Source organism: Echiichthys vipera, assembly GCF_963691815.1.
Source record: "Echiichthys vipera genome assembly, chromosome: 18".
Lineage (NCBI taxonomy): Eukaryota > Metazoa > Chordata > Actinopteri > Perciformes > Trachinidae > Echiichthys > Echiichthys vipera.
Genome location: NC_139843.1, coordinates 8,419,769 through 8,430,956, shown reverse-complemented (window position 1 = coordinate 8,430,956; position 11,188 = coordinate 8,419,769). Strand labels below are relative to the sequence as shown.

At 41.7% G+C, this 11,188-nt stretch overlaps 1 protein-coding gene across 1 annotated transcript in view; it reads left to right on the top strand.

The window, feature by feature from the left end:
- Positions 1-563: 563 nt before the first annotated feature.
- Positions 564-11,188, top strand: part of psme4b (proteasome activator subunit 4b) — a gene marked incomplete at both ends in the record, with an annotated part of 34,691 nt that continues 24,066 nt past the window's right edge. Inside the window, 10 exons of the mRNA XM_083933326.1 lie at positions 564-757; positions 1,673-1,813; positions 6,023-6,139; positions 7,340-7,384; positions 7,580-7,729; positions 9,159-9,222; positions 9,761-9,835; positions 9,946-10,068; positions 10,153-10,245; positions 10,576-10,754. Coding sequence (XP_083789452.1) covers positions 564-757; positions 1,673-1,813; positions 6,023-6,139; positions 7,340-7,384; positions 7,580-7,729; positions 9,159-9,222; positions 9,761-9,835; positions 9,946-10,068; positions 10,153-10,245; positions 10,576-10,754 — 1,181 coding nt within the window. The remainder of the gene's footprint in view (positions 758-1,672; positions 1,814-6,022; positions 6,140-7,339; positions 7,385-7,579; positions 7,730-9,158; positions 9,223-9,760; positions 9,836-9,945; positions 10,069-10,152; positions 10,246-10,575; positions 10,755-11,188) is intronic.

The following is an 11,188-nucleotide window of genomic DNA, read 5'->3' as shown; positions in this document are numbered from 1 at the left end:
CAGGAGAGGGCCATTAATCCAATTATCCGATCATCCTATTATTCTGCAGATTAGCTTGCAGCGCACACGCGCGCATCGCACCTCTGGGATTTGTAGTCCAGGATCAGGCCTTCTCGCTTTTCCTCCCAGTGCCCACACATGAAAGCCTTCACGTATCAAAGCCTCTCTTATTACCCTCAGGTGCTGGAATCAAAGACTGGCCACAGAGCAATGCACCTTTTCTAGTAACCTGTGGGCAAGTAAGTGCACGAGCCCCCCTCTGACCATCCACCCCCACTTGCGCGCGGACAGCCGCTCGGATAGCGGTGCGGTGACGCGGCGCTTGACACTGCCGGTCAGAGCGGAACAGGCCCCTCCACGCCCTCAGGGCTTTGCTCAGCTCAATTAGCGTGACACACTTTCCCCTGTGATCACCTGTCTTCCGCCCTCTCGCTGCACACAGTGGATTATTATGTCCTCTAAACTAAGCAGAGCGACTCTCAGACCATCCATCAGATAAAGAGGCACGTGGTTTTTTAAAACGTTTTTACGCGCACATTAGAAAACCTGACAGTCAGTGAGAAATGACTGTGGATGAGGATATCGCAGGGTTTGTCTCACAGAAGGAGATCGTGTACAATGGCCTGCTGCCCTACTCCGATCGGCTGGACCGGGAGGCCACGGAGATGTTGGCGGAAATCAAAGCGAACCTGTCCAAAGCCGTCCTCCTCAGGGAGCTGTGGCCCGGGGTCGCCTTCTGGTCCAGGAAGCTCTTCTCGTAAGTACTGAAGAGGCTGTCCAAGCACACTCACTCAGTTAGGACTCATAATGATGGTCAATATAGCACTTCATGTAGGCTCCGAGGTCGTTTCTGAGCATTTCCTCAAAAAGAGTGAGGCTATTTTATTGGATTGACTGCAGCTAATCAAACAAAATCACAAACAACCAGCGGGGGAGTAAGAAATACTCTATTCTATGAAGTCATGTTTTCAAAATTGTACTTCAGTAAATAAAGTATCAGCATCAAAATATACTTCAAGTACAAAAAGTAAGAGTACTAATCATGTAAAGTGGCCTATTTCAAAACATTATTTTTGTCATAAATAATGATAATAATAATAATAAAACATCATAATTAAATATTGTATTGAAGCTGAATCTGTAAAGCAAATAAAAAGCAAAGCTGTCAGATAAATGTAGTGGAGTAAAAGTACAGTATTTCCCTCTAAAACAGTGCAATAAGTAAGTTTAGCACTTTAATAAATGTACATATAGTTACCCACATCCTCAAATAATATTTCTCTGGCACAACAAAAACAATAAATATCATAAATGTGCATAAAATTGTTCACATATCAATTGTTTTGATTTACATTGCGCTGTATGTCAGCAGCATCTACTTACAGGTGGCCACAGCTATGATACGTGTTAACTGTGACAAGCAAATATTCAGTATTTGGTCTTCAAGAGTCTACTGCACTTAAAAAAGAGAGGGAATAAAGTGCCAAAGTCAGCATTATATGAGTATTTATAGAAGAGACTAAAGAGAACATCAGGTCATCGTGTGACTTTAAATAAAGACCTGATTTTGAATTACATTTTTCCACTTGGTAACGATGGGGATTCACTGAGGTTAGTCAAGGTTTTGTGTTGAGACCTGCTCACTCTGTACACTTAATGTGTCCACCTGCAGGTTTCTGAAGCTGTACGGCCGCAGGTTCAGTAAAGAAGACCACATCCTCTTCATCAAGCTCCTCTATGAGTTGGTCACGCTGCCGAACCTGGAGCCTCACATGATGATGAGCTACGCCAGGCTGCTCATTCAGCTTCTCAAGTGGGTGTGACACAGACACAAACAGACGTACTGTACACGGATGTATATGGGATGTTTGAGCTCCTCACGCTCAGGGATAAGGTGAGGAGCTCAGACATAGAGATGGAGCTTCTGCAGCTCCTTCACATTAATAATAAAAGAAGCCAGTTGAGGTTGTTCAAGCATCTGATTTGGACGCCTCCCTGTGGCCCCCGGGGCAGACCCACATTATCAGGGAATACATACCCCATATGGTTAGGGAATGCTTCTGGATCCCCCAGGAGGAGCTGGAGGATATGGCTGCGGAGTGACGTGCTTGGGGATGGATGGATGGATGGATGGATGGATGGATGGATGGAGGGATGGGTGGTTGATACTATGCAGTACTGCATTGAGAGCTTTTGACCTTATAAAGTGGCAGCCCTTCCTGCCCTTTGGTATCCTTTAGTATAATGAGATCAGAGAGCAGCCCGGTTGGTAAACATCACTGTGCGACAAGTGGTAATCTAATGTTGAGTCCCATGACGTTTTAAAGTGGATTTTTCACTTACCTCTCTGCATTTGGATTGCTGCCATTTGGAGCATTAAACAACCTGTAGAGTCGAGAGCGAAAAACACAAAAAGTAATTTAGAAAGCAATCAGAGTGCAGATACCTGAACAGCGCTGAACAATCCTCTGTATGACTTAAAGGCTTTATGCCACATGGCCAACATTTTCTAATAGGTAATTTCATATCTCAATAATGATATTTACCAATACAGCATGCGTTCTGGTAATTTAATAAGTAGTCTATATGAAATAACCACACAATAATTTCTTTTTTGTATACTCTTCAGTACTTGACAGATTAAGTGTCAAGAGTATTTTCTCATTTTATTAAGAACTTTAGTTAAAAATAAACATAACGTAATGATGTAGATGGTGCTGTCACAGTTGGGCCTCTGGTTATTTGTTATAAGGAAACTGAATAATCATTCCAAAAAAATCATATGACAAATGATGTGAAATACTCTGGACTGGGACTGGACACGAAGCAGTCGCAGAATAAATACTCAGACCTTTTAACTAAAAAATAGCAGTACAACAAAAATGCTTGGCCACAGGTAAAGGCTGTGCATTCAAAATCCTGCTAAAATAAAAGTATACAAGAATTATCAGATAAAACACTTTAAAGTACAGTATCAAAACTAAAAGTAGTTGTACTGCAGAGTGTAGTGTGTAGTGTAAGGAACATTAAACTGCTGTATCTGGCTGAGGTAGTGCAAAAATGACTTTATATTGGTTCAGAAGTTTAGTCCTGATGCTCAAAGGTTGACAAAATAAATCTGTTTTAGATATATTATTTAGATATTTATCATTAGATGATAAATGTGGTAAAGAAAAGAAGAAAAAACTCAGTTCTTCTGTTTTTATCTCGGTCTTTTCTCTAATCTTTCCATTTTTTGAAATATTAACCATGTTTACCTCCCTAAGGCCTCAAACGTATTTAAATAAAACTGTCTTAGAAGTTTAAAGGGGAAATCTCTCTCGTCTCAGTATTTACATTGCTAACATTCTGTACTTTTTAAAGCTACTTATTATCTCATTCATGCCTTTATTTTATTCTTTATGAATATGTGTGAAGTCCTTAATACAATGCACCATTTGAGGCTGTGGTAATTGAAATTTCACTATGCTTAAACAATGACAGGAAAGTTCTTGAATCTTATCTCTTGACATCGGGCTCCAACATGACATAAAAAAAGATTAAAGTCGTATAAGATTAATGTGCTTTTCTTATGTACAATCTTTAATCTGAAGTCAAACCGGTAACCTTAAATGTCAAAGTTAAGTTAAAAACTAGCAGAAAATAAAAATACCTGAGCAAAACACTAGTACTTCTAAGTAGGACAGTACCAGAGTTATTGAGTAAATGTAGTTGCATATAGAAAATAAAAGGAGCAGTGACATATGTTGGCCTTTTATTGTACATTTTATGCTCTTATAAATCCCTAACGTACATCGCCGTAACTCCCCGCCTTTGTCAGTCAACCCCCTCTCCGGCAACTGTAGGATTTTCTCCTGAAGGGTTACATTCATCACTTCCAATTTGTGTCATGTTGTTTCCATGATCTTCAAATTCACCGCAAAACAACATCTTACCATAGACGTCGTCTGTCATTGGAGTGTTTTCCATTAGGTGAAAAGAGAAAGGGATCTGGGCTAATCGTATGTGAAGTGCCAGTTCTCACAGCTGAGAGATGAATTTAATACTCAACATCATGCATCAGGTCTCAATTGGCTTCCTTTTTTTTTTTCATCCCTCGCATTTCACCATCATTTCCCCGATTGTCTCTTCCTTCCTTCATATTTTTTAATCTCCCCAATGGGTTTTTTTTCCATATAGCTGTTAGATGAATGAGAGGAGACGCCATGATGAATGCGAGGCAGTGGAAATTGTGAATTTTCTCCAGTGCAAGGACTCAACCTTTCATTTAGGTATAGAAATTGTGATCGCTACAAAGAACTAAGGAAGTACGAAGAAAGAAATGTGAAAGCTTCTCAGGAGGATTTAAAAAAAATAGAAATAAAAAACCTCTGCGCGGCTTTTAAGCTGATAATAAAGTACTCATCAGTCAGTGTGAAATTTAAAAGCTTGTGTGTGAAAAATCAAGAATCGGATGAGAAAAGTAACTTCACTGTGTGTTGTGTCTTTCAGATCTGAAGGGATAGTTTGGATTTTTCAAAGTGAGGTTGTGTGAGGTACTTATCCAGAGTCAGTGTGTTACCTATAGAAGGCGGTCCGCATGCCCACAGTTTAGAGAAGCAGGCTGGAGGTAGTGATAGAGAAGCTAAAAAATGTTTCAGTCTAAGTGTACGCTCAATAGAATCACAGCTTAACCTTGCCGTCAGGGAACTGAAGACGATCTGTGCTTTCAAAGGCACCACAGCGATAGCATCACAACCGTGCAAGATAGAGTCGGAAAACATTAAAGGTTTAGAGTTGATATGAAAATGGAGGCTATTGCCCCGACACCTTATGCCCCTGGCCCACATTAGGGCTTGCGGCTGGTGTGATCCCACCGCAGGATAGTCTCTAGTTTCATTTAGCAAAACTCAAAAGATTTTGGTCTAGCGCTGCCTCGATCAGCCTCGATTTGTTTGTGTTATCGTGACCTTTGTTGACTGTTTTAAAGGAACTCCCCAAAGTCACACAATAACAAAAACTAACCGATTGAGGCAGCAGTAGACCACTAACTACCATGTTCTATAAGGTAAAATTACTGGGGTTTTTTTGTGAAAGGATTCTGGTGGCTTTGAATTGAAGAAAGCCCAGATCAGGGGGGCCTAATCCTGCCCCTGGAGGGCCACTGTCCTGCATGATTTAGGTTTCTCCCTGCTCTAACACACCTGAGTCTAACGATTTTCAAACCTGTGACAAGCTTCAGCTGCTTGATAAAGAGCACATCATTAGAATCAGGTGTGTCAGAGCAGGGAGAAACCTTGAACATGCAGGACAGTGGCCGTCCATGACCGGAATCTGACACCACTGGCCTAGATGTATTAGCCTCGCGAGACAATCCCTTATCTCACGTCATAGGCTTCGTTGATCTGATCGGTTGATTTGGCAGGTCTATCCCCAACATAGGTGGGGATAGACAGGAGGTCTATCCAATCAGCAGCCAGTATTTCCGCCTCCTCCCAAAAGATCTCCAACCGAGAGTTCCCAGATGGATATGCAGAGCAAATGCGAAATCAATCCATCAGGTTATAGATATATATAACTGTTTCAGTTACCTGTCGTAAAGGGCTATCTGTCTACAACGTAACGTGGCGAAAATTATATACAAAATACAGCAAACCAATCTATTTTTGTAGGTGGCTTAAATAAGATACTATTATGAATAAGTACCTTATACAACCCCACTTGTGTTTTATTTCTACACCTGCAAATCACTAATGTATGCAGCAGTCAGTCTTGTCATTTTTTATTGAATAAAAAGAATTAGTGCTGTATTTGCAGACATGTCTGGAAGTTAGCAGTCATGTTGAGCGCAGCCTGCGAGGTAGTGACTCATTCTCTCAAGATTACAGACTCGTCAGACGCCCTGTCCTTTTTTCTTCCATATAACATTATAACCATGGTTTTGTCTTGACTATTCAAATATCAAAGAATCCGATTGAAGTCCTGCAAAATCCTTATAAAACAGGCCAGACAGTCAATAATTGGCTTCTTTTTTTCCAAATAGGAAAAAAGAACTGCTGTCAAGGGATGACCTGCAGTTGCCGTGGCGACCCCTTTATGATCTGTACAAGAGCGTCGTCTACTCCAAAACGGAGCACTTTGGACTCATCTGGTTTCCCAAGTAAAACATTGCACCTCTTTACACTGTTGTGAGAATTTCAAACACTATTGTTACGGTACAATACTTTCTATCAACTAACCCGTCTTTAAACCCAGTTATTTTATTTTTAGGGTTACTGCCAGCCTAGATCTTATCCTAAGTACCTATCTGCCTTAAAGGAAAAGTTTGACATTTTGGTAAATCTGCTCATTCGCCTCTTGTGGAGAGTTTGATAAGAAGATTGATACGAAGCTACTGCCAGCAGCTGGCAGCGTATTTTCTTTCCCCAGCCTAAAATCCTCTTAATATGACACATTAAGAAGACCTTTCAAAGGATTTGATGTTCTTGGCAACACTTCCTGTGTACCTACCAGTCAAAAATTTGAACACGCTTTCCTATTCAAGTGAATCGATGCCTCCACATTGGCTTTTATCATTCAAACGGCGTCTTAAACATCCATCTCCCTTCATTCTTTTGCAATTTGAACTGTGAAAATGGCTTTTACCACTCTTTTGCATTCCACTCCAGTTAGCAGCCAGCTACCTTAGCTTGGCTTAAAGACTGGAAACAAGGGGAAACCGTTAGCCTGGCTCTGTCCAAAGTTGACAGAATCCCCATTTAATCACCTGACATGACTGTGTTATCAATATTCACATCTAACTCTCAGCAAGAAAGCACATTTGTAGCTCTATAACAGTTCTGAACCCAAACATTAACCTCTTTTCTGTCTCGCAAATGCAGACAATCAAAGCAGTCAGGGGTAGTGTAATGATTTATGTTACAACAAAAGTTAGCCATTCCCTGGCAGAGAACAATTATGTGTTGTTTTTTTTAACATTAAAGCATGTTAACATAATTTTTCCAGTGGATCAGCTCAGTGGCCAGATCCGTGCAATAAATAATGGTTAAGAATAGTCAGCTATTGAGCAAAGACGCCAAACATTCTTTCGTTTCTGAACTATGAGAATTTCCATATTTCCTCTCTTTTATATTGCTTTAACCCTGTTTTGACTGTTATCTTTTTATGGGGACTATTTTATGACATTTTGCTGGTGTAAATACTAGTTGAAAAAAACCTTAATGATGAAAATGATCGTTTGTTGCAGCTTTAATGTTAAAGGGTTTTATCCTGTGTGGGTACGCGTGGATCTCATAAGACAGTAAAATCAGGATTCCTTCACAAACACACACTAACAGCACATCTCTTTGCTTGTTTGCAGCTCAGTGGACCACATTTTGAAGGCTTTGATCAAAAGCTGCAGACTGTAAGTCTCATCCTCTGTGATCTTGTAATTGCTGTACCGGATAATGCATTGCTTTGATCTCCGGTTGAGCCCTGTGCTGTAGATCAATGTGTGTATTTGTATCTCCTGTCTGTCTTTGCTTGTCTGCATCTATTTGTACTTGCGTATGTCTTCATGCTGTGTCTGTGTGTGTGTGTTTTTTTGTGAATTTCCCAGGTATTTCCCCGCGTCCTCCACCAAGGAGATGCTAGATGAGTGGCGCCCCCTGCTGTGCGTGTTTGACATGATCATGCAGAAGGCCGTCAGCAACATGGAGCTGTTCCTGCCCACCATCATGCCCCCGGAGGAACACAGCCAGGGCTTCCAGTAAGTGGGGCAACTTGAATGACTCTTATTAGAAAACAGAATTATACACCGACTGTCGTTTTTCTCGGCCAGAGCTAACACGAAGAGTTTATCAAGTTTTCAAAGGCAGCCTTTGTTTATTTATAGAACAAGCTCTGTCAGCGGGAGAAAACGTAACTCATTATCATTATTTTGGTCCTCAGATGGAACCTTAAAGGTATAGTTCAGATTTTTTGAACTGGTGTGGTGGAGTTGAATGAGCTACCTGTCTGTAGTCAGTGTTTTACCTGCAGTAGATGGCAGTCGGCATGCTCCCAGTTTGGAGAAGCCGGCAGGAGGACAGGCAGGGAAGCTAAGGAAATGTGCTGCTTTGGACGGGGGCAACAGCTAAACCTATTTTAGTCTCCTAAAAAAGATATCAATATCAGTTTGAGTAACATATTACGAATATTTTCACGGTTTTACCTTGCTGTCAGACAGCCCTGTTTATATGGACGGAAGTAAACCGTTTTCTATGCTCTCTTCAAGCCACAAGACTTCATTGACAAAACTGTAATCTTTGATCGCAGAACTTGGAAGTTGCTTGTCTACCTCAGTCTTTTAGTTAGTTGGTGTTATTGTGTGATTTTGATGTATTAAATGGCTAACAAAATTAACAAACAAACGAACCGATCAAGGCACCGGTAGACAACCAATTCCGATGTTATTGGAGTCTGGTGGCTTTGAAGAGAGCATAGATATCTGTTTCAATTCCCTCAACATAAACTTAAACAGGGCTGTCTGACAGAAAGGTAATGCAATGAAAAATATTCTATAGTATACACTTAGACTGCTATTGATTTATTATTTCAGTCGGCTTAAATACAGTATGTTTTATCTGCTGCCCCCGTCCACTGCAGCTATTCCTAACTGGGGGTGTGCCGACTGCCATCTACTGTAGCCACAAAAATTCTGAACTACCCTCTTAAGTTGTTGTTAATACTTTTAAAGGGCTTTGGTTGGTTGGATGGATCTTGTGACCATCACGTCATGTATAAACACATTTTCAGGCTCTGTCAATGTACACTTTTGCACCTGGGAGTTCCTTAAAACGAATGTTCTCTTTGCGTTAGCAGTGCGTCTCCCTCTCATATTTTGCTGCCTTAGAAAACCTTTGCTCCTGTCTCTGCACCCTTCATGGTGGTGTTCCAGCTACCAAGCCTTTTCACAGCGTTCACCGCATTCTTCAGTGTATTCCCTCTCTCGCAAGCCATTTGTCTGGATTAAGCCTTGGATTCATCAACAGTTTCCGCACAGTTTCCACCATACATCATCTTTAATACAGTATTTTTCCGTTTTAGTTTTTCTCTCTCTCCCAGAATCAACTAGGGAGGGAGTGAGAGTGAGGGACTTGGGGAATGCAGCTTCAGGTGTGTGTGAATATAATGATGTTTTTTTTGTGTGTTTTCAGGCTGTGGTTTGATGAATTAATGAGTCTTTGGGTGGCAGTGCAAAATCAGCCGAGCTGGGAAGGGGTGAGACACACACAAACACACACTTACACGAACAATATTTATGGTATTTTCCTAATTATTTGACACCTAATTTAATGTTCACTGGCCAGAAAGTTAAAGTCTTTATGCCACAGCGAAGTTAAATGAGGCTGTAATCAATGAATATACCACCTCTCACATTTCTGCATAAATCTGAAACAGCAGGTGGCAGATTTTTTAAAACATTTTTAAATGATTGAGCAATGAATCACATAGCTCTCCAATTCCCTAAATATGCATAGTACGAGTAATTTGGAATGACACATTTCCGCCCAATGATGATTGAAACGTTGCAGCATTGGCAACATGCAGATAAGATTTTCCATTTGTGCCTCTGTTTTCATGCAGCCCCCTGGCCTCAGGCGGCTTGGCATTGCACACTACCTCCCTTTTTGAACATCTCTCTTTTTTTTTTCTTCTTTAAAGTAGCTATATTTACTTCTTGGAATGGCGGCCTTCACTTCTGGGAATGTCCGCTGTACTTGCACGCAGTGATTGTTTGTCTGATGTTGTCTCGCAGCACCTAGTGAACCTGTTTGCTCGCCTCGCCAACGATAACATCGGCTATGTGGACTGGAGCCCTTATATTCCCACAGTGAGTCAATAGCAGAATGATGTGGACGCACAAGTGTGTCTGGTAACATTTTTTTTATTGGGAACCATTGGGCTTTGTGGTCAATGTGAAACTCTTCTGTATGTGTGTAGATCTTCACCAGGATCCTGCGCAGCCTGAACCTTCCGGTCGGGGTGAGTCAGATGGTGGCACCGCGGTATCTCACCAACTCCTATGACATTGGACACTTGGTGTTGTGGATCACAGCACTTCTGGTAAGAACTCTGCAGACTTCTTCTCCTTAAATGCACCAAAATACGGATATTTCTCAGGTAATTACCTGATTTGAATCCCTGCAGGGAGGACCAGGAAACCCTGCACAAAAGCAGCTGACCTGCCTCTTCAACAGCATCGCTTCCTTCTACCATCCCTCCAATCATGGTCGCTGGCAGGTTAGTCTCTCTCTCTCTCTCTCACTCACGCACTTGCGCGCACACACTCGAGTTGTGAGCACATTTTTCACCTGCTTGCTGTCACACTCCTTTGATTTATAACCTGTCATTCAGGGATTGGTTGGCTCTCGTCGCACTAACAACACAATAATGAAACGCACCACTGCGTAGAAAAGAGTGATATCGCATATCTATTTAAAGCAGGCTGTGCAAATGTGTCTCTGGATGATAATGGCGTGGGTGTGCGTGCGTGTGTGTGTGTGTGTGTGTGTGTGTGTGTGTGTGTGTGTGTGTGTGTGTGTGTGTGTGTGCGCCTGTGCCTGTGCCCAGGCCCGACTGATGCGGCTGCTTCAGCGTCTCCCGGCGAGTGTTGTGCGCCGCGTGCACCGGGAACGTCACGCTGCCCCCTGCTGGATCACGCTGGTTCCTGAGTGTCAGAGGTTGACTGATGAAGACTTGCAGGAGTTCACCCGCAGCCTCACCGGAGCTGCCCTACTGGCCATGTTTAGGTATTGCACTTTGGTAGATGTCTGCCATAACAACAACTACAAACACAGTCAACAGTGAGCATTAATCAGCGAGTGATTTATTTATAGAGCACTTTAAACAAAAGCAGATGAAACCCATTAAGAGGACATAAGAGGCCTGAAACAAGAACATAATACAAATGTATCAACACATATTAATACAACATAGCAGAGGGTGAAAAAGAAAAATAGCAATAATAGAATCAAACAAAAGAGAGATTAAGAGAAACCCAAAAATAAATAGAAGCCAATCTGTAAAAATAGGTTGTAAGATGACATTTTAAAACAAAGACATTGCGTTATTGCCTCAAGTGGGAATTGGTTCTACTCAGGGGGGAATAGACACCATTAGGTGTCATTGTGGAGGTAGGTGTGAGCATTCTGCTGCGAAGTCACAGCTGTAGTCTTGTTAAACC